Raw genomic sequence first — 27605 nt, forward strand, 5'->3', positions numbered from 1 at the left:
GGCCTTTAAACAACTACTTAGACCTGATCATTACAAAAAACTTGATGCCTTACCATTAGCGAAATTTCAACGAGAATTGAGTCATTTGTTGGACGAGGGGGTGGAGTCTCAAGCCATTACTACAAAAATGAGACTGGCTCTTCTGCCAGAATTTCCCATCATTCCTACTTTCTACCTGTTACCTAAAGTTCACAAGGACCCCCTCTGCCCACCTGGCAGACCTATTGTCTCGGGTATGGGGGGTCTTTGTGAACCAGCCTGTCAGTTCATTGACTTCTATCTGAAACAATGCGTTGAGACCCTCCCGTCTTTTGTCAAGGACACCACTGAGGTCTTGAGGAGACTGGACGGCCTCACACTGGACGATGACATGTGGTTTGTCACCTGCGACGTGGAGTCCCTCTACACGTCGATAGGGCATGGCCACGGGATGCGGGCTGTGAAATTTTTTCTTGACATGATGAATTTGGAATCAAATTTGATTTATTTTATTTTGGAACTTTTACAGTTTATTCTTACTCATAATTTTTTTGTGTTCAAGGACCGCCCCTTCCTACAGCTCCAGGGCACGGCTATGGGGGCGTCTTGTGCGCCCTCGTATGCTAATTTGTTCCTGGGGCTGTGGGAGAGGGATATGGTTCTTGACACACCAGGTCACAACTCCGTCATCTCGTGGCTTCGCTATATTGACAACATATTGTTTATATGGCAGGGCTCCACGTCGCAGCTGGATTTCTTTTTGAACCAATTAAATGTCAATACACTCAACATCAGGCTTACATGGAAGTATAGCCAGAAGTCTATTGACTTTTTGGATCTATTGATCACCAATTCTAGTAAGGGTACTGTGGATACGACTATCTTCCGTAAGGAAACGGCCACTAACGCACTGTGGCATTTTACATCGTCTCATCCTCCTAAACTTAAGAGCTCAATACCTATGGACAGTTCTTGAGAGCCCGTCGCATCTGTTCGGATGATGCTAATTTTATCAATCAGGCCAAGGACTTATCCTCCCGGTTCAGGAATAGAGGTTACAAACGAAGAGATATCTACAGAGGCTTTTCCTGTGCCCTTAATTCTGATAGAGCAACCTTACTGACAAAACCACCTAGAAGAACTAACAACAAAAATGTAGATCTGACACCTCGCTTTATTACTAAGTTCAATTCTAATTGGTCAGAAATTAATAGCATCTTTAAAAAACATTGGCCAGTTCTGTTAACTGACAGGGATTTGGCCAATCAACTTACATCTTATCCCCTCATTACGTGGCGTAAATCCCGCACTCTGGGTGACCTTTTATGTAGCAGCCATTACGTACCCCCTAAGAGTAATCCTTTTGGTTCAATCAGCAGTGGTCCTCCTTGGGGCTGCTTTCCCTGCGGGAAGTGTCCGGCCTGTGGTACTATTAAAAGAACAAAAAATGTTACCAATTCTGCAGGAGACAAAAATTATAAGATTGTTCATCACATTACTTGTAACACCGAAGCAGTAGTATATTGTGGCCGGTGCCCGTGTGATCGCTTGTATGTTGGCATGACAACCAGGCCCCTAAAGATTCGAGTACAGGAACACCTGAGAGACATAAGGGGTTCAGAAAATTGTCCCGAACCACAGCTGTTAAAATCAATCCCTAAACATTTTTTCGAGAGATATAACAGTAATCCAAAGGGATTCTCTGTATGCGGGATTGATCGCATCTATATGGGGATCCGGGGTGGTAACGTGAAACAGAAACTGCTTCAAAAAGAAGCACGCTGGATAATAACCCTGGATACGCTCTCACCTAAGGGTTTAAATGAGGCCCTCAGTTTCAAGTCTTTTCTCTAGATATTTTCTTCAGATGCTGTTCTTTTTATTTTTTCTACTGTGGTCCGGGTATATTTTATATTTGTTGTATATATGTTCACTATTATGTCTTGTTTTCATCAGATGCTGTTGTCGTTCATCGGTTCTTTATTCATATACATGCGGAGGGGAGGCCACACTGGAGACGTTTCAAAAAACCTGATCTGCACATCCAAACATAGACTGAGTGTGAACAGGTGCTGAACCCAGAGTCGCCAACTCGTATATAGTTAAATAAATAGGGCAGCACACTGCAGCGCCAAAACATGTTTTTTCAAGTTTGCATGTTTTGGCGCTGCAGTGTGCTGCCCTATTTATTTAACTATATACGAGTTGGCGACTCTGGGTTCAGCACCTGTTCACACTCAGTCTATGTTTGGATGTGCAGATCAGGTTTTTTGAAATGTATTCTCTAGCCTTCTGATCGTGCACTCCCCGCCTCCTAGCTTCAGGTGTTTTAATTATAGTAGGTCCAATACCCCTCCACATAGAGAGAGAATTTGAGTCCAAGAAGAGGTTTTTGCATGTACCCATTCAGATGGAGACGTTTATTCTCAGTGAGGTAGGTCAAACTTAGGACCTCGTATAAGAGAGATGCCTTAACGTGGCTACGAGGTACACATAAAATTGGCCATTTTTGTGCGCTAAAAGCTCTCATTTTTCATATTTCTAGTGCAGTAATGCAGTTCAAATTTCGTTTTTTCAAGTTTACATGTTTTGGCGCTGCAGTGTGCTGCCCTATTTATTTAACTATATACGAGTTGGCGACTCTGGGTTCAGCACCTGTTCACACTCAGTCTATGTTTGGATGTGCAGATCAGGTTTTTTGAAATGTATTCTCTAGCCTTCTGATCGTGCACTCCCCGCCTCCTAGCTTCAGGTGTTTTAATTATAGTAGGTCCAATACCCCTCCACATAGAGAGAGAATTTGAGTCCAAGAAGAGGTTTTTGCATGTACCCATTCAGATGGAGACGTTTATTCTCAGTGAGGTAGGTCAAACTTAGGACCTCGTATAAGAGAGATGCCTTAACGTGGCTACGAGGTACACATAAAATTGGCCATTTTTGTGCGCTAAAAGCTCTCATTTTTCATATTTCTAGTGCAGTAATGCAGTTCAAATTTCGTTTTTTCAAGTTTACATGTTTTGGCGCTGCAGTGTGCTGCCCTATTTATTTAACTATATACGAGTTGGCGACTCTGGGTTCAGCACCTGTTCACACTCAGTCTATGTTTGGATGTGCAGATCAGGTTTTTTGAAATGTATTCTCTAGCCTTCTGATCGTGCACTCCCCGTCTCCTAGCTTCAGGTGTTTTAATTATAGTAGGTCCAATACCCCTCCACATAGAGAGAGAATTTGAGTCCAAGAAGAGGTTTTTGCATGTACCCATTCAGATGGAGACGTTTATTCTCAGTGAGGTAGGTCAAACTTAGGACCTCGTATAAGAGAGATGCCTTAACGTGGCTACGAGGTACACATAAAATTGGCCATTTTTGTGTGCTAAAAGCTCTCATTTTTCATATTTCTAGTGCAGTAATGCAGTTCAAATTTCATTTTTTCAAGTTTACATGTTTTGGCGCTGCAGTGTGCTGCCCTATTTATTTAACTATATACGAGTTGGCGACTCTGGGTTCAGCACCTGTTCACACTCAGTCTATGTTTGGATGTGCAGATCAGGTTTTTTGAAATGTATTCTCTAGCCTTCTGATCGTGCACTCCCCGCCTCCTAGCTTCAGGTGTTTTAATTATAGTAGGTCCAATACCCCTCCACATAGAGAGAGAATTTGAGTCCAAGAAGAGGTTTTTGCATGTACCCATTCAGATGGAGACGTTTATTCTCAGTGAGGTAGGTCAAACTTAGGACCTCGTATAAGAGAGATGCCTTAACGTGGCTACGAGGTACACATAAAATTGGCCATTTTTGTGCGCTAAAAGCTCTCATTTTTCATATTTCTAGTGCAGTAATGCAGTTCAAATTTCGTTTTTTCAAGTTTACATGTTTTGGCGCTGCAGTGTGCTGCCCTATTTATTTAACACTGGAGACGTTGTCCGGATTTACAGAGGTTATATGGACTGATTTATGTCGGACGCATTCATGATATATCATTTACCAACTAGTCCGACGTTTTATGGTTAAATAATCTTAATAACCTCCTTCACAGTTTACCTGCTTGTTTGTGGTCTTTCTTTACTAGGCATACAGTTCTGCTTTATATAACTATATTGTGTATTTTGACAATCAGGTTTTTATTATTTATTAATCTGTATGTCGTTTCATTATATTACTTTATCAGTTATGTGTTATATATAGATGCTGTTATCATCATCTTTTTAAATAGATGTTATTCTGATTAAGTTCCTTTGGTATACCCAGGGATAATTCTGCCGGTTTAATTATCTTATGTTCTGTGGTCTATGAGTGCGCCGCTCCCCCCCAATATATCCCGCTTCTAGAAATATGATTTTTTTGCCAACTACTTTACCCTTTGCGGGTTATCCTGTGGGGAATTCGGCGCCAGGTAGGAGATCTCCACATATGCCTTCTAAGTTCATTTTCCTCTGTCCGGCGCAGATGCGCCCCACGCATGCGCTGTGTCGCCTCGGTGGCGTCGCCGGCCGGTAGCGTTGCTGTGGTGATGGGACGGATGACGCATGTCCTCCTTCCCATGCTCCACGGCGCGCTCCGGCCCGCCTCGCGGCTGACGCGTCTACACATCATGCTGGGTCTAGCGCGCCGATTCGCTGGCACTCCCCTCACTCTCCCATACATATCCCGGCCCTCTTTTTACTTGCCACGCCTCCTGACGAAGCCAAGGCGGTGAAACGCGCGTCGAGGCTCTCTGTTCCCTGTCTGCACGCCTGCACCCTGTTGTCATGATGTCTCAAGGTATTTGTACCTAGTGTTCATTTATTCATTGTATTTTTACTTCATGCCTTATCTGGCGTACCTTGTCTTATATGACACAGCCTTGCGACCCAGTATCCTGGGCGTGCAGTGCTGGTACCATATGGCTCACCTCTTCACATGCTTTCTCTCATGAGATGTCATATTGATTTAAGTGGGCGTTACTATTTGTCCGGCATCTATGCTTCAGGTGTTGTAGGTAGTGCAGCAGTGACATTTTCTGTGCAGTCTTTCAGTGCATCCCCCTATATGTGATTACATCTGATGCACTGTTCCTTTTTAGCTGTTTGTTTCGCTTTATCACTGTTGTCCTGTCTGTACTGGTGCTACTATATTTCATGTTTGTACTGGTACTAGTATATTTAATATCTTCAATAAAATTTATATCTTTACGTACCCCTGTCTGGTTTGGATTTTATAGGGGCATATTTTATGGTTTACTTGTCGAGTTATACTGAATATTCGGCGCCGCACTTTACGGCTGCTAGGGTTCCCCTTTTTCTTTTTTGGTTTATACTATATAACTGTATGTCATCTCCTGTATATAGTATATACCTGTATGTCATCTCCCCTGTATATAGTATATGCCTGTATGTCATCTCCGCTGTACATAGTATATATTTGTATGTAATCTCCGCTGTATATAGTATATACCTGTATGTCATCTCCTGTATATAGTATATACCTGTATGTCATCTCCCCTGTATATAGTATATGCCTGTATGTCATCTCCTCCTGTATATAGTATATACCTGTATATCATCTTTTCTGTATATAGTATATACCTATATTTCATCTCCTCCTGTATATATTATATACCTGTATATATGTCATCTCTTATGTATATAGTATATACCTGTGTGTCATCTCCTCCTGTATGTAGTATATACCTGTATGTCATCAACGCTGTATATATTATTTACCTGCATGTCATCTCTTATGTATATAGTATATACCTGTGTGTCATCTCCTCTTGTATATAGTATATGCCTGTATGTCATCACCCCTGTATATAGTATATACCTGTATGTCATCTCCCCTGTATATACAGTCGTGGCCAAAATTATTGACACCCCTGCAATTCTGTCAGATAATACTCAGTTTCTTCCTGAAAATGATTGCAAACACAAATTCTTTGGTATTATTATCTTCATTTAATTTGTCTTAAATGAAAAAACACAAAAGAGAATGAGGCAAAAAGCAAAACACAGAACTCCAAAAATGGGCCAGACAAAAGTATTGGAACCCTCAGCCTAATACTTGGTTGCACAACCTTTAGCCAAAATAACTGCGACCAATCGCTTCCAGTAACCATCAATGAGTTTCTTACAATGCTCTGCTGGAATTTTAGACCATTCTTCTTTGGCAAACTGCTCCAGGTCCCTGATATTTGAAGGGTGCCTTCTCCAAGCTGCCATTTTTAGATCTCTCCACAGGTGTTCTATGGGATTCAGGTCTGGACTCATTGCTGGCCACCTTAGAAGTCTCCAGTGCTTTCTCTCAAACCATTTTCTACTGCTTTTTGAAGTGTGTTTTGGGTCATTGTCCTGCTGGAAGACCCATGACCTCTGAGGGAGACCCAGCTTTCTCACACTGGGCCCTACATTATGCTGCAAAATTTGTTGGTAGTCTTCAGACTTCATAATGCCATGCACACGGTCAAGCAGTCCAGTGCCAGAGGCAGCAAAGCAACCCTAAAACATCAGGGAACCTCCGCCATGTTTGACTGTAGGGACCGTGTTCTTTTCTTTGAATGCCTCTTTATTTCTCCTGTAAACTCTATGTTGAAGCCTTTGCCCAAAAAGCTCTACTTTTGTCTCATCTGACCAGAGAACATTCTTCCAGAACGTTTTAGGCTTTTTCAGGTAAGTTTTGGCAAACTCCAGCCTGGCTTTTTTATGTCTCGGGGTAAGAAGTGGGGTCTATCTGGGTTTCTTACCATACAGTCCCTTTTCATTCAGACGCCAACGGATAGTACGGGTTGACACTGTTGTACCCTCAGACTGCAGGGCAGCTTGAACTTGTTTGGATGTTAGTCGAGGTTCTTTATCCGACATCCGCACAATCTTGTGTTGAAATCTCTTGTCAATTTTTCTTTTCCGTCCACATCTAGGGAGGTTAGCCACAGTGCCATGGGCTTTAAACTTCTTGATGACACTGCGCACGGTAGACACAGGAACATTCAGGTCTTTGGAGATGGACTTGTAGCCTTGAGATTGCTCATGCTTCCTCACAATTTGGTTTCTCAAGTCCTCAGACAGTTCAAGAAGTTCAAGCTGCCCTGCAGTCCGAGGATACAACAGTGTCAATCCGTACTATCTGTCGGCATCTGAATGAAAAGGGACTGTATGGTAGGAGACCCAGGAAGACCACACTTCTTACCCCGAGACATAAAAACGCCAGGCTGGAGTTTGCCAAAACTTACCTGAAAAAGCCTAAAACGTTTTGGAAGAATGTTCTCTGGTCAGATGAGACAAAATTAGAGCTTTTTGGGCAAAGGCATCAACATAGAGTTTACAGGAGAAAAAAGAGGCAAAGAAAAGAACACGGTCCCTACAGTCAAACATGGCGGAGGTTCTCTGATGTTTTGGGGTTGCTTTGCTGCCTCTGGCACTGGACTGCTTGACCGTGTGCATGGCATTATGAAGTCTGAAGACTACCAACAAATTTTGCAGCATAATGTAGGGCCCAGTGTGAGAAAGCTGGGTCTCCCTCAGAGGTCATGGGTTTTCTAGCAGGACAATGACCCAAAACACACTTCTAAAAGCACTAGAAAATGGTTTGAGAGAAAGCACTGGAGACTTCTAAGGTGGCCAGCAATGAGTTCAGACCTGAATCCCATAGAATACCTGTGGAGAGATCTAAAAATGGCAGTTTGGAGAAGGCACCCTTCAAATATCAGGGACCTGAAGCAGTTTGCCAAAGAAGAATGGGCTAAAATTCCAGCAAAGCATTGTAAGAAACTCATTGATGGTTACCGGAAGCGGTTGGTCGCAGTTATTTTGGCTAAAGGTTGTGCAACCAAATATTAGGCTGAGGGTGCCAATACTTTTGACTGGCCCATTTTTGGAGTTTTGTGTGAAATGATCAATGTTTTGCATTTGCTTCATTCTCTTTTGTGTTTTTTCATTTAAGACAAATTAAATGAAGATAATAATACCAAAGAATTTGTGTTTGCAATCATTTTCAGGAATAAACTGAGTATTATCTTGACAGAATTGCAGGGGTGTCAATACTTTTGGCCGTGACTGCATACCTGTATGTCATCTCTTCTGTATATACCTGTGTGTCATCTCCTCCTGTATGTAGTATATACCTGTATGTCATCTACGCTGTATACAGTATATGCCTGTATGTCATCTCCTCCTGTATATAGTATATGCCTGTTTGTCATCTCCTCCTGTATATAGTATATACTGTACCTGTATGTCACCTCTTTGTATATAGTATATACCTGTATGTCATTTCCCCTCTATATAGTATATACATGTATGTCATCTCCCCTGTATATAGTATATGCCTGTATGTCATCTCCTCCTGTATCTACTATATAATTGTCTAAGGGGTACTTCCGTCTGTCTGTCTGTCCCAGATATTCATTGGTCGCGGCCTCTGTCTGTCATGGAAATCCCAGTTGCTGATTGGTCGTGGCAAAACACCCACGACCATTGCCACGACCAATCAGCGACGGGCACAGTCCGGTGGCAACATGGCCGCTCCTTCCTCCCCGCAGTCAGTGCCCCCTCCATACTCCCCTCCAGTCAGCGCTCACACAGGGTTAATGGCAGCGTTAACTGATTACGCTATGCCGCGGTGTAACGCACTCGGTTAACGCTGCTATTAACCCTGTGTGACCAACGTTTTACTATTGATACTGCCTATGCGGCATCAATACTAAAAATATCTAATGTTAAAAATAATTTTAAAAAAAATCGTTATATACTCACCGTCCGTCGGCCCCTCGGATCCACAACAGGCCTTTCCCGCTCGCGACGCTCCGGTAACCGGTCCAAGCTGCGATCACGCGAGATGACATAGCGGTCTCGCGAGACCGCTACGTCATCATCTCGCGAGACCGCATTGCACTCTTGAGACCGGACCGCGCGAGGAGCGTCGGTAACCGCTTCGCTTGGATCCGGGGGCTCCGGAAGGTGAGTATATAACTATTTTTTATTTTAATTCTTTTTTTTAACAGGGATATGATGCCCACATTGCTATATACTACGTGGGCTGGGCAATATAGTACATGGGCTGGGCAATATACTACGTGGGCTGTGCTATATACTACATGGGCTGCGCTATACACTACGTGACTGGGCAATATACTACGTAACTGGCCAATATTCTACGTCACTGGGCAATATACTACGTGGCTGGGCAATATACTACGTGGCTGGGCTATATACTACGTGGACATGCATATTCTAGAATACCCGATGTGTTAGAATCGGGCCACCATTTAGTATAGTATATACCTGTATGCCATCTCCCCTGTATATAGTATATACCTGTATGCCATCTCCTCCTGTATATAGTATATACCTGTGTGTCATCTCCTCCTGTATATAGAATATACCTGTATGTCATCTCAGCTGTATATAGTATAGACCTCATTCACACGTTATTTGGTCAGTATTTTTACCTCAGTATTTGTAAGCTAAAACTTGGAGTAAAACAATCAGAGAAAAAGTTTATTAGAAACACGTCACCACTTCTGTATTTTATACCCACTTGTGTTTTTGGCATATAAATACTGAGGTAAAATACTGAACGTGTGAATTTAGCCTTATACACAGCCTCCACCTGCAGCGCCTCACTTTTCTCTTTACACAGCCTCATACTGCAGCAGCTCCTCACTTCTCTCATTTTCCCCCTGACAACTCTCATTTTGCCCCTCACATCTCCATCCATGAGGCTCCTCCCTTTCCATTGACGTCATGCCTCACAGAAGCAACTCCATTCTAGACATGACGGAGCTAGATGTGGCCTGTGCCTGCTATGCGGAGTGAGCATGGCTAAGGAAAACTGTTGCAATCACAGTTCAGCTTTTATCTTTTAAACAGCTCTGGTGAAATGAAAGATGCTTAGTGATTGGTTGTGGAGTGGGCGTGGCCAATAATACACACACACACATACATACACTCAGCTTTATATATGAGATTGATAATTCCCAATGGAACAAACCTAAATAGCTGTATTATTAGTGGGTGAATAGTACTGCCTGGAGGCAGGAGGTAGTATATCTGGTAGGTACATCTGGTAGATACGGTACATATAATTCTTTTATGGGATTACTGCTTAAAGTGGCGTATTTAGGAGCTATACAGTTGTGCTCAAAAATTTACATACCCCAGACGTCTTTTGTGGTAGTTGTGGATGAGATGCTTTATTTTCTCAGATGGTAAAGCTGCCCACTCTTCTTGGCAAAAAGCCTCCAGATCCTGTAAATTCCTGGGCTGTCTAGCATGAACTGCAAGCTTGAGATCTCCCCAGAGTGGCTCAATGATACTGAGGTCGAGACTGAGATGGCCACTCCAGAACTTTCACTTTGTTCTGCTGCTGTAGCCAATGACAGGTCAACTTGGCCTTGTCTTTTGGATTGTTGTCATGTTGGAACATCCAAGTACGTCCCATGCGCAGCTCTCTTGCTGATGAGTGAAAATTTGCCTCCAGTATTTGCAGATAACGTGCTGCATTCATCTTTCCTTCAACTTTGACCAAGTTTCCTGTGCCTTTGTAGTTCACACATCCCTAAAACATCAGCGATCCACCTCTATGCTTTACAGTAGGAATGGTGTTCCTATCATTATAGGACTTGTTGACCTCTCTCCAAATGTAACATTTAAGGTTGTGGCCAAAAAGTTCAATTTTGGTCTCATCACTCCAAATTACCTTGTTCCAGAAGCTTTGAGGCTAGTCTCTGTGCGGTTTTGCGTACTGTAGGCAAGATACTTTGTGCCATTTGCACAATAATGGCTTTCTTCTGGTGACTCGACCATGCAGCCCATTTATCTTCAAGTGCCTCCTTATTGTGCATCTTGAAACAGCCACACTGCTAGTTTTCAAATAATCTGTATTTCAGCTGATTTTATTTGTGGGTTTTTCTTTGCATCCTGAACAATTTTCTTGGCAGTTGTGGATGACATTTTTGTTGGTCTACCTGACCGAGGTTTTGTTTTTACAGAGCCCCTGATTTTCCACTTGTTAATCACAGTTTGAACGCTCCTGACTGGCATTATTAATTCCTTGAATATCTTTTTGTATCCCTTTCCTTTTTTATACAGTTCAACTACCTTTTCCCGTAGATCCGTTAACAATTCCTTTGCTTTCCCCCATGACTCACAATCCAGAAACGTCAGTGGCTGGATGAAAGATGCAAGAGTCTGTCTGGATCCCAGAAACTCAGTCAGCTTTTATTCACACACAGTGATGACAAGCAAACAGGTCACAGGTGAGGATGTTACCTTTAGTGGCCATTCAAACCCATTTGTGTCAACTTCTGTTCAGGTTATCAGGCCAAAATCACCAGGGTATGTGAACTTTTAATCGGGGTCATTTGGATGTTTTGGGTTGTCATTATGATTTAAAAAGATAAAACACAGTAGTTTGACAATAAATGGCTTCACCCAACTACTAACCATGATGGGAGAAAAAGTTTTGGTGTTATCATTCATGGGCAGCATGGTGGCTCAGTAGTTACTGTGTATACTATCTATGTTGTCACTGTGTATACTATTTATCTGGTCACTATGTATACTATTTATCTGGTCACTGTCTATACTAATTATGTGGTCTCTGTGTATACTATTTATCTCGTTGTCTATACTATCTATCTGGTCACTGTGTATACTATTTATCTGGTCAATGTCTATACTATATCTGGTCACTGTGTATACTATTTATCTGGTCACTATGTATACTATTTATCTGGTCACTGTCTATACTAATTATGTGGTCTCTGTGTATACTATTTATCTCGTTGTCTATACTATCTATCTGGTCACTGTGTATACTATTTATCTGGTCAATGTCTATACTATATCTGGTCACTGTGTATACTATTTATCTGGTCACTGTCTATACTATCTATGTGGTCACTGTGTATACTATTTATCTGGTCACTGTCTATACTATCTATGTGGTCACTGTGTATACTATTTATCTGGTCACTGTCTATGCTATCTATCTGGTCACTGTGTATACTATTTATCTGTTCAATTTCTATACTGTATCTGGTCACTGTGTATACTATTTATCTGGTCGCTGTCTATACTATCTATGTGGTCACTGTGTATACTATTTATCTGGTCACTGTCTATACTATCTATGTGGTCACTGTGTATACTATTTATCTGGTCACTGTCTATGCTATCTATCTGGTCACTGTGTATACTATTTATCTGGTCAATGTCTATACTGTATCTGGTCACTGTGTATACTATTTATCTGGCAACTGTCTATGCTATCTATCTGGTCACTATGTGTACTATTTATCTGGTCACTGTCTATACTATCTATGTGGTCACTGTGTATACTATTTATCTGGTTGTCTATACTATCTATCTGGTCACTGTGTATACTATTTATCTGGTCAATGTATATACTATATCTGGTCACTGTGTATACTGTTTATCTGGTCACTGTCTATACTATCTATGTGGTCACTGTGTATACTATTTATCTGGTCACTGTCTATACTATGTGGTCACTGTGTATACTATTTATCTGGTCAATGTCTATACTATATCTGGTCACTGTGTATACTATTTATCTGGTCAATGTCTATACTATTTATCTGGTCACTGTGTATACTATTTATCTGGTCACTGTGTATACTATATCTGGTCACTGTGTATACTATTTATCTGGTCAATGTCTATATATATATATACTATTTATTTTGTGGATCACAAAGAACTATTTCTTTGAAATAATTGTTTAAAAACTGGCAGGGAAATGTTTTGGATCACAAAGAAAGTCAGCTGTAACCCCATGCTGTCCTGTCTGTATACTCTTTTGGGTCCCCCCCTGCCTAGGGGCTGTGGTATGATCAGACCATGTCCCTGTACGGTCAGACACAGCCATTGCACAGTACACGGCAAGGGCACATGTATAAGATTATCTCAGCACAGGAACATTTTATTTAAACACATCCAATTGTGGAAATCATTATTATTCCAAGATCTATTGATTAAGATTAACTTTTGTTTGTGGGTAAACCCCTTTAATGTAGGGGCTTGATGGGGTAAGAGGAGCAATCGACTCATTGACTTTGGCACATCGTATCAGTGGTATGATAAATTATTCTTCGTATCAATCTTACCTGCAGCCATTACAGCATTGCAACAGTCTGTAAAGAAAACAAATTGTGAGAATATCTTACAGAACGTAAAACACACAGTGATCAACTAACACTGAAATGTGACAACCATAAAACATTCATATAATCCAAAATTAATTTAAAACAAATATTGATGCCGTAATTTATTTGTGAGGGTGTAGGGATATCACTTATATGTGGGCATGTGGATGTCCCAACACTGAAGACCTTTTTGCCCTATTCAGGTCCTCATATCTACTGGTGTATGAGCACAGGTAAAATCGATCAGCCTGGAGTCCGGGTCGGGAGAGAGATTTGTGCTGCGCTGTTTTGCTCACAGTTAATTGCCTGTACTGACACACTGTAATGACCTCTGTGTGATCAGGCAATCAGCACAACAATAAAGACTCAATTCAAGAACCACATAGTCCTCATTATTGTTTTCATTCTGGTTTATTTGGGGTTTTGCAAAACCATGTGGCTGTTATCACCGCATCATAATAGTATAGTATATATTATATAATGGTATAAACTCCAGGTGTGAAGCGTAACATCCTGACACACTAGACACTCGGTCCTCCTCCATCCTGCAGATGGTCCTGGGTAATGATGAGTGTCTGATGTGTTGGATGAGCAGCATAGTCCTCAGTGATGAAGGTGTGGATGACACCAACGCTGTTGTAGCCTTTAGCAATGATGGCGTGGGATAACGTGATCTTGGGTGAAATAAGAGAGGATAAGATACATTGGTGTTAAGGGAAAGGGAAGGTGCACTCCGCAGCACTTTAGAGAAATACGCACTATAAAGCAGCCTGTGTCTCATTCATGCTACCGGTATCTTGTAAAGTAAAGTACAATGTGTCACAAAAAAAGTCTCAGAATCACGTGCGTAAGTAGAATCAAACCAAAGTTATAAAAACATAAAATGATACATCAGATCTAAAAAAAAATGGGGCTGCATCCTGAAGATCAAAATTGGCCTCTTCATCATGGAGGTGCCATAACAAAAATATAACAGCAATATCTAGGCACACGTAGATTTTTTGGGGGAAATGAATCTAACTGAACATTTGTTCAGTTTTGCCTAAAAGAGTCAATGTGTTTTGTAGGACAACCTCTTTATTAAAGATGATTTTCAAGCTATGGAGCTCATGTTGTGTGAGGCTGATGGTGGTGATAAATGAGGATGGTGGGTGGTCATGGTAGTTTTGGCCGGGGTTGTTATCGGTGATGATGCCTTTGGTTGATGATGATATTGGATGTGGATGGTGGTGGGTTCCAATGGTGCCACTTGTCTCTGGTGATAAGTGTGATGGGTCATTATGATGTTGGACGATAAATTGGGTTTCACTTTTCTACAACAGCCTAACTAATCTGTACAATAATGCAAAAAAAGAGAGGAAAAACACACCATATGTAGCCATGGAAAGATCCGGAGTGATTGAGTTTTGAGCCATCCTCATGCGACCTGTTAGGTAGAAAAAAAAAAGAAGAGTTAGGACAAAAGTTCATTTCAGAGGATCCTTATAAAAATAAGAAAAGGTGTTTACACTTCACAGCAACCCAAGTAATCTCTATAATAATGCAAAAAACAACAAATAAAAAAGTAAAATGTACACACCAGAATACATTTTTGCTTTTCTGACACCTGACATCATAGGAGCTGTTAAGTAAAGATAATTAAAAGATTAAGAGCTGTGAAAGTTAAAAGTCCATTTTGTTGGGTTTTTACATAAATAAATATATATATTTTGTAAGGAACACTAAAGCCAAATTCATTAAGACCGATGTTTTTCATATTTTTCTGTGAGACGTTTCTGGTTCATTAGGAGGTGCACACACCTCTCTTTGATTCCAGCACGTCTGAAAAGTGGTGTGCATCTCTGAGAAAACCTAAGACTTGTGGCGTAAGGAACGGCGCCGCTCACCATGAATATGACAAGTAGGGGTTGCCAGTTTGTCGAAGTTTGTAGGCATAAAACGACACGGGCCAACCAAATGTCGCAAAATTATAGTGCAGCCTGGCATTGTGACAAAATAGAGCTGGCGTGACAGAGGCTTCAGTTCTACCACAGCCATTAAGCCTCATTGGCTTAGCAATTAAAAAGCTGATTTCTCAGTAACGGAGACTGGACTGGACATGTAAAGGTATTACTGAACTCGTCTTTGAAAGGGCAACATGCATATATAGTTTGGGGGGTGACAGATTCCCTTTAAGCAACTTCAGTCTTCCGTTCTTAAAAGGTCTCCAAGAAGTATTGTTTCTCTTTGCGGAGAGTGACATGTTAATCATGTCGAGATGTGGAGACTTAAAGTTCTTAAAAGGTCCAAAGCTTTCGTCATTAAATTAATGAGGAAATGTTTGAATTTTCCTAATTTTACAGTTCTGTGCAAGAGTTTTATGCAAAAATTAACCCCTTAATGACAGCTAATACGTCTTTTAACTGACCTGAGATATAAGAGAATAGTATCCCCATACAGGTGACAATCCGGCTGCTGTCGGTTGTGCACTATAGCTGACAACTTGCTGTATCAGCCACGATCAGTGTTGGCACCGTCCAAATCTGTTTAACCCCTTAGATGCTGCTGTCAATAGTGACTACATCATTATAAATGGTTAACAGAGTGTGTGGGCTTCCTCTTTATCCCAATTGGTGCCCTCAGATCATGATTGTGTGGTCCTGATGTTTGCGATGGCAATTCATGACCAAATAGCGGTCTTAGAATCTGACGGCTGTTGTAACCTGTTCAGAAGTTGGAGGCATTTAGGTGGTAAAAATACACATTTTCATTTCTATCATACCACTTTGCATTAATTCCTGTAAAGCACCTAAAGGGTTAATAAACTACCTGACAGCAGTTTTCAATATGTCAGGGGGTGCTGTTTTTAAAATGGTATCACGTTTGGGGGTTTCCCAATATACGAAACCCCTAAAGTCAATTCAAACATGGATAGTTCCCTAAAAAAATAAATGTTGTAAATTTGCTTGAAAAAATTGAAAATTACTGCTACATTTTTAAACCTCCTCAAATGCTAACAAAATAAAAGAACATTTTACAAATGGTGCTGATGTAAAGCCGACATGTGGGAAATGTTATTTATTAATGGTTTGCTGTGGTATGACCATCTGGATTAAAGGGATAATCATTCAAACTTTGAAAATTGCTAATTTTTTAACATTTTTCTCACATTTTTGATATTTTTTTATAAATAAACACAAAATATATTGACATAAATTTACCATTATCATAAAGTATAATGTGTCACGAAAAAACAACCTCAAAATCACTGGGATTTGTTGAAGTGTTGCAGAGTTATTACCACATAAAGTGACACTCTTCAGATTTCAAAATTTGGCTCCGTCACTAAGGGGTTAAATCAAAATTTGGTGTGACTGACCTTAGCCTTCAAAACATCATCGATTCTTGTGGAAAAAAAAAGAGGGATTTTTGGTACTCACCGTAAAATCTCTTTCTTGGAGCCTTCATTGGGGGACACAGATAAACGTGGGTGCATGCTGCTGCTGCTAGGAGGCTGACACTATGCAAAAAAGGAAAAGAACAATAGCCCCTCCCCGGCAGTATACACCCACCGACAGGCACTGAGCACCTCAGTTGGTGAAAAAAGCAGTAGGAGAAACAACCATAACTGAGAACACATGAGTACCAACTCAATCAGGACTTGTAGGCCCAAACACGGTACCAAGAACAAATAACCAGGGAGGGTGCTGTGTCCCCCAATGAAGGCTCCAAGAAAGAGATTTTACGGTGAGTACCAAAAATCCCTCTATCTTTATCGCTTCATTGGGGGACACAGATAACCGTGGGACGTCCAAAAGCAGTCCTGGAAAAGGGTGGGTAGAAAGGAAGCGAGAAAATGGCTCAGGTCAGCCGATGTGCGACCGCCGCCTGCAGTACCTTCCTACGAAAACCTGCATCAAGATGAGGTCTGGGTATGAACCCTGTAGAACCTCGTGAACGTATGTAAAGATGACCAGGTGGCAGCCTTGCAGTCCTGCAAAGCGGAGGCCTGGTGACGAACAGCCCAGGAAGCACCGACAGCTCTGGTGGAGTGGGCCCGTACCCCAGGAGGGTGATGTGTCTCTCGAGAATGGTAGGATTCCGTTATAGCAGAACAAATCCAGTGAGAAATAGTGGATTTGGACGCTTGGAAGGCCTTTCCGGCGACCCTCAGCAATGACAAACAGAGTCGGATTTGCGAAAATGGGCAGTTCTAGAAAGATAGATCCGAACGGCCCTGACAACGTCAAGCTTGTGAAGAGACTTCTCCAAGGGGTGAACAGGAGAAGGGCAAAAAGAAGGAAGAATGATATCCTCATTGATGTGGAAAGTGGAAACCACCTTGGGAAGAAACTCGGGGACAGGTCTTAGAACGACCTTGTCCTGATGAAAAATCAGGAAGGAGGAGCGGCAGGATAATGCTGGCAACTCGGAAACTCTTCTAATTGAAGTGATGGCAATGAGGAAGGCCACCTTCCAGGAAAGAAAGGAAAAAGAGACGTCCTGAAGCGGTTCAAAAGGAACGGTCTGGAGGGCACTAAGAACCAAATTGAGGTCCCAAGGTTCCAGCGGAGTTCGAAAAGGAGGAGCAAGATGAGCAACTCCTTGCATAAAAGTCTTCATTTGAGAGACGGAAGCCAAGTCCCCTTGGAAAAGAATGGACAAGGCGGAAACTTGACCCTTTAGGGCAGAGGTCCCCAACTCCAGTCCTCAAGGCCCACCAACATGTCATGTTTTCAGGATTTCCTTAGTTTTGCGCAGGAAATAATTGCATCACCTGTGCAATGCAAAGGAAATCCTGAAAACATGACCTGTTGGTGGGCCTTGAGGACTGGAGTTGGGGACCTCTGCTTTAGGGTACTGAGGGACAAATCCGAGTCGAGACCCGACTGCAGGAAGCCCAGAAACTCCGGAAGGGAAAAAGTCATCGGAAAGCCGTCGTGTGTCTCGCACCACTGGAAGAAAGCCTTCCAGTACCTGTGGTAAACACGAGAAGAAGCTGGCTTCCTGGCTCTGATCATGGTCTGTATAACCTGATGAGAAAAACCAGACTCCCTCAGAACCGCGGCCTCAACAGCCATGCCGTTAAATGCAGGGACTGAGAACTCTGGTGGAAGAGTGGGCCCTGTGAGAGAAGATCTGAGTGGTCTGGGAGTCTCCAAGGGGTATCTGCGAGCATGTTGACCAGCTCCGCATACCAGGGGCGCCTTGGCCAGTCTGGAGCTGTGAGTATGACCGGAATCCCCTCTAACTTTATCTTTTTTACTACCCTTGGGATCAAGGGAAGTGGGGGAAACAGGTAAGGAAACTGAAACTGTGACCATGGGATTACCAGGGCGTCGTGGCTGATGGCCATAGGGTCCCGGGATCTGGCGACAAACTGAGGAACCTTGTGGTTCATCCGAGACGCCACGAGGTCGACGTCTGGGGTGCGCCAACGAAGACAAATCTGGTCGAATACTGAGGGATGGAGAGACCACTCGCCCGCCGCCTGGCCCTGGCGGATGAGGAAGTCGGCTGCCCAATTTTCGACGCCCGGAATGTGGACTGCTGAAATGACCGGAACGTGACGTTCCACCCAATGAAGTATCCTTGCTGCCTCTGCCATTATCTGACTGCTGCGTGTCCCACCCTGGTGGTTTAAGTATGCCACAGCCGTGGCATTGTCCGACTGGATGCGGACAGGACGACCGGCCAGGAGTGATTGCCAGTGGAGTAGGGCAAGGAAGATTGCTCTGATCTCCAGTAAGCTGATAGGAAGAAGAGCCTCCTGGTGGGTCCAGTGACCTTGCGCTGTGAGATGTCGGAAGACCGCTCCCCAACCGAGCAGGCTGGCATCTGTGGTGATGACCTGCCACTGAAGCGGAAGGAAAGACCTCCCTCTGAGGAGCAATGAAGACAGGGTCCACCAGGTCAGTGACTGCCGAACCTGCCGAGGCAGACGAACGGGGCGGTCCAGTGAGGTCGTGGATCTGTTCCAAGTGGAGAGAAGAAACAGTTGGAGGGGACGTGTGTGGAATTGGGCAAAGAAAACGGCCTCCATGGAGGCAACCATCTTTCCCAGGACTGCCATGCAGAACGGAAGCAAGCGAGGAGCTGGGTGTTTGAGAGATCGGGCTGCCTTGCGGAGACCGGAGAACTTGTCCAGTGGGAGGAAGACCCGAGCCAAGTTCGTGTTGAATTCCATGCCCAGAAAGGACAGACGCTGGCAGGAAATCAGAGAGGACTTGTCCCGGTTGATGATCCACCCGAGGCGAGTCAGAGTGTCCAGAGTGATCTGGAGGTTTCGCGCACAGTCTCGATGAGAAGAACACCTGATCAAAAGATCGTCCAGGTAGGGGATGATGAGTATCTCCCTGGAACGAAGGATGGCCATGACCGCCGCCATGATCTTGGTGAAGACCCTGGGGGCCGATGCCAGGCCGAACGGGAGGGCCGTGAATTGGTAGTGCTCTTCCTGGATAGCAAACTGAAGGTGCCTCTGGTGCCGTACGCAGATAGGGCCATGAAGGTACGCATCCTGAATATCCACTGAACACAGGAACTCCCCGGGCTCCATGGCGGCAATCACAGACCGCAAGGACTCCATCCTGAAGTGGCGGAGTCGAACATGGCGGTTCAAAAACTTGAAATCCAGAATTGGGCGAAGGGAACCGTCCTTCTTGGGGACTACGAAGAGGTTCGAGTAGAACCCCGAAAAACGCTTGTTTGAAGGGACAGGAACGACTACGCCAGCTGTGACCAGGGAAGAGACGGCCTGAAGAAACCCGGGCAGTTGAGACGGTTGCCTTGGTGGACGAGAGAGGAAGAAACGATTTTCCGGAAGGGAAGAAAACTCGATCTTGTAACCGGAGGTAACTACCTCTCTGACCCAGGCGTCGCTGACTACAGACAGCCAGGCGTCCCGGAAGGAAAGAAGTCTGCCTCCCACCCTGGAAGTCATTCCAGGTGGGGGTGACCCGTCACTTGGAACAAAATCTATCGGAACGGGAGCCAGAGGACCTGAAAGGTTGGCTCTTAGTTCTCCATCTGGGGGCATGCTTGTTCTCCATCTGGGGGCATGCATGTAAGAGGGTCTCCTCCGCTCTCCTGAAGCGGAAAGTTGCTCCTGCTGGGAAGAGGAGTCAGAGGTCCGAAACTGACGAAAGTGCCTAAAAGGCCTAGGGCCCTTTTTATTGAAGAAACGTTTTGGTCTAGACTGAGGGAGGGAAGTACTTTTTCCTCCCGTGGCATCAGAAATGATCTGGTCTAAGCGAGAGCCAAAGAGTCTGGAACCCTGAAAGGCTAGGTTGGTGAGAGACTTCTTAGAAGTTGTATCTGCGCTCCATGCTTTGAGCCAAAGAATGCGGCGTATAGAAATGATGTTGCTACTTGCCCTTGCGGAACAGGCCGCTGCATCCAAGGAGGCAGCCAAAACGTATTTGCCCGCATGGCCAATCTGGTCTGCCAAATCAGCCAGTTCCTGTGGGGAAGCCGAAGCCAAAATGCCTCGTCGAAGAATCTTGGCCCAGGCGGAAATGGCCTTTGCCACCCAGGTGGAGGCGAAACTGGGGCAGAGGGAAGCTCCTGATGCCTCGAAAGCTGATTTGGCTAGAGTTTCTGTCTCTGTCTGTCCGCAGCGTCTTTAAGCGACGCAGCGTCAGGTAAGGACAGGACCGTCTTGGATGAAAGATGGGAAACCAGTGGGTCCACCTTTGGATATTCTGGCCATTTGGCAAGAAGGTCAGCACTAAACGGGTATAATACGTCCAGGTGTTTTCTGCCTGGGAAGCGCTTCTCCGGATGTTCCCAGTGCTTAGACAGGGTAGACTCAAATTCCTCGTGATTGGGAAAGGAGCGAGAAGGATGCTTGACCCGTTTGAAGGAGACAGAAGGATCCTGTGAGGGAACCTCGTCATGTTTAAGCTTAAGAGTTTGGGAGATAGCAAAGATGAGACTATCCAGAATAGCCTGTATGCCAGACGTCTGGTCTGAGTCAGAGTCAGACCCAGACTGGGAATCTATGTCCGACCCAAGGTCCTCCTCCGAAGAGGGGAATTGGGAAGAGGTGAGCAGCTTGGGAACTGCTGAGGGACCCGGAGAGCTGGAAGAGGAGCCAGACAGGGACCTCTTTCTAGAACGGCCAGCCGGAGCGTTCTTCTGAGGGTCGATAACAGGTGCGTGCGACTCGCCATGAGAGACGGTCGGAGCACTGGTGGCTGTAGCTAGAAGCGGAAGTCATTCAAGCGCCTGGACCAGAGATTGGGATACTTTAGTCAAGTCAGAGACTGACTGAGACATAGCAACTGCCCACTCTGGGGGAGGGGGAGTGCACTCATCCCGAGATTCGGAAGCTTCCTGCGGAGCAGACATGGTAGGTGGACTGCAGGATTGGCAGAAGGGTGACGACTGACCTGCTGACCACTTTTTCTTGCAGCGTGAGCAAGCGTAATGAATGATGGTGGGTTTGGGAACAGAAGCCCCCATAGAGTTGGACATATGTAGGTTGGGAGCTTATAGTAAGAAAAAAAGGGTTTGGAAAGCCCTGTCTGTGTAAGTCTAAACTACTGCAGCGCTGCCTCTGGAGTATGATATACTGCGGGGGGGGGGGAGGGGGGGGTTGCTAGGGTACGGATGAAAGCCAACCGTACAGTAAGGAAAGAGCTGCAGCTGAGCCGGTATCTGTGCCCCCTGAGTGGAGTAGCGTCCGGATAGGAAGCAGAATCCAAGATGGAGGAGGAATAGAGGAGGCCTCGTGGGGAAGGGGGGAGTGGTTAAGCGCACAGCAAATGACCGGGAAAAGAGAAACCCCTGATAGGTCCAGTGGCAGAAGTATTAAAATATCACTGGGCGCTAAGAAAGCGTGGGCGATTAGGAGGCACGGCCGACCGGCCCGAACTGAGCTAAAGTGAAAACAAAAAAGGGAAGCCGCGGTGCTGAATGAACAACGCATGGACTAGATGGCAGGGCAGCGCTGACAGGTCCAGGGGAGGGAAGGGAGCCAGCGTGAAATACAAACAACAGTCCCCTTCCCCCGATATATCTTCATTACCTCATCTTCAGCGCTGTATGAGGGTCGTCCAGGGGCCCAAGGGAAGGCAGGGACGCTGGAGAGAAGAACCCTCTTCCAGGAGACGGCATCAACCCCCTTAGGGAAAAAGGGGGGGAGGTCACCGCTGGTGACTACCGTCTCCCTCTCAGCCCTCTCCGAGGAGAGGGGTGAGGAGGAAATTCAGCAAGGACCGGCCACCAAACTCACCCTGAGGCACAAATGAAGGCACAGGGGAGAAATGTCCTGCCAGCAGGCCTGAGTGTTGCGCTGTGAGAGCCGCTAATAATGGGAAGGCAGAGTGAATTAACACCCTTATTCCCTAAAAGTTGAATCTGAAAAACAAAATAAATAATTAGTAAAACACAACAAACCTACGAAAGCAAAAAATGATTAGCTGCGGATCTGGGAGATCCAGGTCTGCCTCCTACAGACACTAAGCAAAAACTGAGGTGCTCAGTGCCTGTCGGTGGGTGTATACTACCGGGGAGGGGCTATTGTTCTTTTCCCTTTTTGCATAGTGTCAGCCTCCTAGCAGCAGCAGCATACACCCATGGTCATCTGTGTCCCCCAATGAAGCGATAAAGAAAGTGCAATTTTAGGCTGGTTTCACACGTCAGTGAGGTGACAGTTTCCTCACGTACCGGAGCCACTGACACACGTAGACACATTAAAATCAATGCACCTGTGCAGATGTCATTGATTTTTTGTGGACCGTGTCTCCGTGTGCCAAACACGGAGACATGTCAGTGTTCGTGGGTACGCACGTATTACACGGACCCATTAAAGTCAATGGGTCCGTGTAAAACACGTACCGCACACGGACGTTGTCCGTGTGCAGTCCGTGTGCCGTGCAGGAGACAGTGCTCTAGTAAGCGCTGTCCCCCCCACTGGTGCTGAAGCCGCGATTCATATCTTCTGTGCAGCCGATTACAGTCATGAATATGCGGCTCCACCTCCCATAGGGGTGGAGCCGCATATTCATTACTGTAAATGAGCGGCCCCACGTGACCGCATACAGTAGAAGGTGTGGCCAGGGCAGGAAGCAGCGACAGCCAACGAGGGAGCCGGGTGAGTATTTTCAGAACAGCGGGGGGGGGGGGGCGCACAGGGGGTGGGGACATGGACCTTTATTTTAAACACGAAAAACCACAAAAAAAATGGATTATTCATATCTTCTTTACAGCAAACACTGCTGCACAGAAGATATGAATCGCGGCTTCAGCACGATGCAGGGGACGGCGCTAAACTTTAGCGCTGTCTCCTGTACGGTGCGTGTGGTACCCAGTGGCTACACTGATGCGCCACAGAAACGCAGGGGCTCACGGACACGGATAATTCCGGTACCGGAATTATCTGGACGTGTAGGACTGCCCTTAGAAGAAACTTCTAGTGTTCCTCAGCGCCGTTCCGTTCCACTTCTGCACCACGTGACTGCACTACTGGCTAATCAACTTACACAGCGACTTCTGCATGGACCAGAAGTCCCTTTCTCAATGCAAGCTATGATAGGTTTACATTGAGAAAGTCCGGTCCATACAGAAGACGCTGTCTGAACACGTGATCAGGATCAGGACGGCTCCGAGATTGAAATAAGACGGTGACGGGGAAGTGTTTTAATACATGAAATGTGCAAATGAGAACTATAACGACTTGGCTGGATAAGAAAAGAATCACTGGACACCTACTGGTGTCCATAGAAATAGAGGAAGGGAATCTGCCCCCCCCCCCCCCCAATATGACAGTTGTTACATTAAACATAAAAATATAATAAGCTTAAATATTTTTTTTTTCAAAAAGAGAGAAAAAACATTCCCTTTCTTCAGAGTTACATCTAGTTCAGGAAATAAAAATTAAAAATACGAGTCCTTGACTTTAAGATAAAGCATACCTGAATGATAGGCCCCAGGACCCCCTACAGAAAGAAATGAAGAAAAGAATTAGAGTCGAGGGTCCTGGATCTATACTTGATTAAAAAAAAAAAAAAAAACACAAACCTAACAATGCAGACAGCATTTAGCTCATTAATGTCCGTATTTACCTCCCAGGTCCGGCTCCCTGTTGCAGGAATCTTGGTATAGATGAATCAACACAATGAGGTCATTCCATCTAATATGCAGACAGTGTAAACTTAGAGCTTGTTCACACGGTGCGTTTTTTTTCTCCCCTTTTTGTTTTCAGTTCGTGTTTTTACAGATTTAAAAATGCAGCGTTGTACTGTACAAGCAAAGTGAGTGAGATTCTTGATATCTCATGTACACGTTGCTTATTTTTTGAGATTTGAACCATTAAAGCGTTTTTACAAATCTGCAGCGAGTCACTGGTTTCTGCATCTGTGCAGGGTTTTTCACCCATTCAAATGATGTAAAAACACATTAAAAACGTGTAAAAAAAAAAAAGGGTCTATTTTAAGCAGGGTTTTTCTTGCCAGCAGCCCATTTTTGGTGAAGAAAAATCTGCTGCAAATACTCAATTTGTTATACTAGACAGTCAGAAAACATGCCAAGTTTATCACGGTGGTTCAGGCTGGATCATATATTTGTTCATGTTTATGTCCCATTCACAAGGGCCCATTTCAGGCCACTAACAAGAGCCGACCGACTATATTAAAATCGTTCTCTGCTAATTTACTGACCAATTTGTTCAGGCCGATAACCATTAATGAGGATAGAACAATCCGAGTGCTCGTTCCCCATACACACCGGCATTATCCAGCATGTTAGTAAGAGGAAGAGAGCTGCCGCGTCTGTATAGTGATTTACTGACGTAGCAGGCTGGAAACTCAATATCCTAGCCCACTGCCGTCATGGTGTGATGCCATCAGTACATGATAGAGCTGTCATCTGTACGGGACGTTCTAGCACGCAGACAAGTAACTTTCATGCACAGATTTTAAGAAATGACTAACCTCCTGCCATCAGCCTCTTTGGACTGGGCATACCCTGACAGGCCATAAATAATGGGCGACCTGCTGATTGGTACATGAAACCTGCGGAAAAAGATGGAAAACAGGGTAAATCAAGTATTAATTTTCAAATTACATCAATAGTACAGATGAGTATAAGAAACATCGGAATATATCTTATTAGAGAAATGTACTCCTTGCCTCAAAATACAACTAAAATCCATCTTGCTTGAGATAATGCAGACTGCCTGCTCACTGAGGGATCAGATTACAGCTGCATAAAGACACACAGATACTGTGTTGCTGCTATCCAGTAATTTACCTCAACACGGTGTACTAGGCTACTTTCACACTAGCGTTTTTTTAAATCCGTCACAATGCGTCGTTTTGCAGAAAAAACGCATCCTGCAAAAGTGCTTGCAGGATGCGTTTTTTCCCCATAGACTTCTATTGACGACGCATTTGCGACGGATTGCCACACTTCGCATCCGTCTTGCGACGGATGCGTCGTGCTTTGGCGGACCGTCGGGAGAAAAAAACCCTACATGTAACGTTTTTTTCTCCTGATGGACCGCTTTTTCCGACCGCGCATGCGCGGCCGGAACTCCGCCCCCACCTCCCCGCACCTTACAATGGGGCAGCGGATGCGCCGGAAAAATGCATCCGCTGCACCCATTGTGCAATGCAGCAAACGCTAGCGTCGGAATCTCTCCCCGACGCATTGCGACGGGGAGATTCCGACGCTAGTGTGAAAGGAGCCTTATATGTGCACAGATATGTCTGTTGTATTATATGTGCTCTGATATGTCCGGTTGTATTATATGTGCTCTGATATGTCCGGTTGTATTATATGTGCACTGATATGTCCAGTTGTATTATATGTGCACAGATGTGTCCAGTTGTATTATATGTGCATAGATGTGTTCGGTTGTATTAGATGAACACTGATATGTCCGGTTGTATTATACGTACATAGATATGTCCGGTTGTATTATATGTGCACAGATATGTCCGGTTGTATTATATGAACACTGATATGTCCGGTTGTATTATATGTGCACAGATGTGTCCGGTTGTATTATATGAACACTGATATGTCCGGTTGCATTATATGAACACTATTATATGTCCAGTTGTATTATATGTGCACAGATATGTCCGGTTGTATTATATGAACACTGATATGTCCGGTTGTATTATATGAACACTGATATGTCCGGTTGTATTATACGTGCATAGATATGTCCGGTTGTATTATATGTGCACAGATATGTCCGGTTGTATTATATGTGCACAGATATGTCCGGTTGTATTATATGAGCACCTATATGTCCGGTTGTATTATATGAACACTGATATGTCCGGTTGTATTATATGTGCACAGATGTGACCGGTTGTATTATATGTGCACAGATATGTCCGGTTGTATTATATGTGCACAGATATGTCCGGTTGTATTATATGTGCACTGATATGTCCGGTTGTATTATATGTGCACTGATATGTCCGGTTGTATTATATGAACACTGTTATGTCCGGTTGTATTACATGTGCACAGATGTGTCCGGTTGTATTATATGAACACTGTTATGTCCGGTTGTATTACATGTGCACAGATATGTCCGGTTGTATTTTATGTGCACAGATACAGTACAGACCAAAAGTTTGGAAACACCTACATACAGAGAAGAAGGGCGTCATATTTGATAAACGGAGAGTCACAGGAACAAAAGAGAACTATCGCCAGATTCAAGAGAACAGTGGCATTTCTGCCAAGTAAAAAAATATATATACAGTACAGAGCAAAAGTTTGGACACACCTTCTCATTTAAAGATTTTTCTGTATTTTCATGACTATGAAAATTCTAAATTCACACTGAAGGCATCAAAACTATGAATTAACACATGTGGAATTATATACTTAACAAAAAAAGTGTGAAACAACTGAAATTATGTCTTATATTCTAGTTCTTCAAAGTAGCCACCTTTTGCTTTGATGACTGCTTTGCACACTCTTGGCATTCTCTTGATGAGCTTCAAGAGGTAGTCACCGGGAATGGTCTTCCAACAATCTTGAAGGAGTTCCCAGAGATGCTTAGCACTTGTTGGCCCTTTTGCCTTCACTCTGCGGTCCAGCTCACCCCAAACCATCACGATTGGGTTCAGGTCTGGTGACTGTGGAGGCCAGGTCATCTGGCGTAGCACCCCATCACTCTCCTTCTTGGTCAAATAGCCCTTACACAGCCTGGAGGTGTGTTTGAGGTTTTTCCTGCTATATAATGCATTGGGAAAGCTCCGGAAAAAAAACACGAAAAAAAAAAATGCGGTAAAAATGCGAAAACAACGCATGCGGTTTTCTTGCAGAAAATGCCCGGTTTTCTTCAGGAATTTTCTGCAAGAAATTCTTAGGTGTGCACATACCCTCAAAGTTTTCCCAATTTTTCGGACTGACTGACCTTCATTTCTTAAAGTAATGATGGCCACTCGTTTTTCTTTACTTAGCTGCTTTAATCTTGCCATAATACAAATTCTAACAGTCTATTCAGTAGGACTATCAGCTGTGTATCCACCAGAC

The 27605-nt window shown here is 44.1% G+C and overlaps 1 protein-coding gene across 8 annotated transcripts in view; it reads right to left on the bottom strand.

The window, feature by feature from the left end:
* The window catches only part of LOC138662455 (von Willebrand factor A domain-containing protein 5A-like), a 287253-nt gene that overhangs the window by 47854 nt on the left and 211794 nt on the right, over window positions 1-27605 (bottom strand). For 4 of the 8 annotated variants that reach the window (XM_069748157.1, XM_069748132.1, XM_069748148.1 and 1 more), the window contains 6 exons: window positions 25034-25114; window positions 24017-24040; window positions 14698-14739; window positions 14488-14544; window positions 13080-13106; window positions 1325-1408 (listed from right to left, as the gene is read on the bottom strand). In XM_069748157.1, the coding sequence (XP_069604258.1) occupies window positions 1325-1408; window positions 13080-13106; window positions 14488-14544; window positions 14698-14739; window positions 24017-24040; window positions 25034-25114 (315 nt within the window). The remainder of the gene's footprint in view (window positions 1-1324; window positions 1409-13079; window positions 13107-14487; window positions 14545-14697; window positions 14740-24016; window positions 24041-25033; window positions 25115-27605) is intronic. The other 4 variants (XM_069748173.1, XM_069748140.1, XM_069748165.1 and 1 more) reach the window with 3 other exon arrangements.

Source organism: Ranitomeya imitator, chromosome 1, assembly GCF_032444005.1.
Source record: "Ranitomeya imitator isolate aRanImi1 chromosome 1, aRanImi1.pri, whole genome shotgun sequence".
In the NCBI taxonomy this organism is placed as follows: domain Eukaryota; kingdom Metazoa; phylum Chordata; class Amphibia; order Anura; family Dendrobatidae; genus Ranitomeya; species Ranitomeya imitator.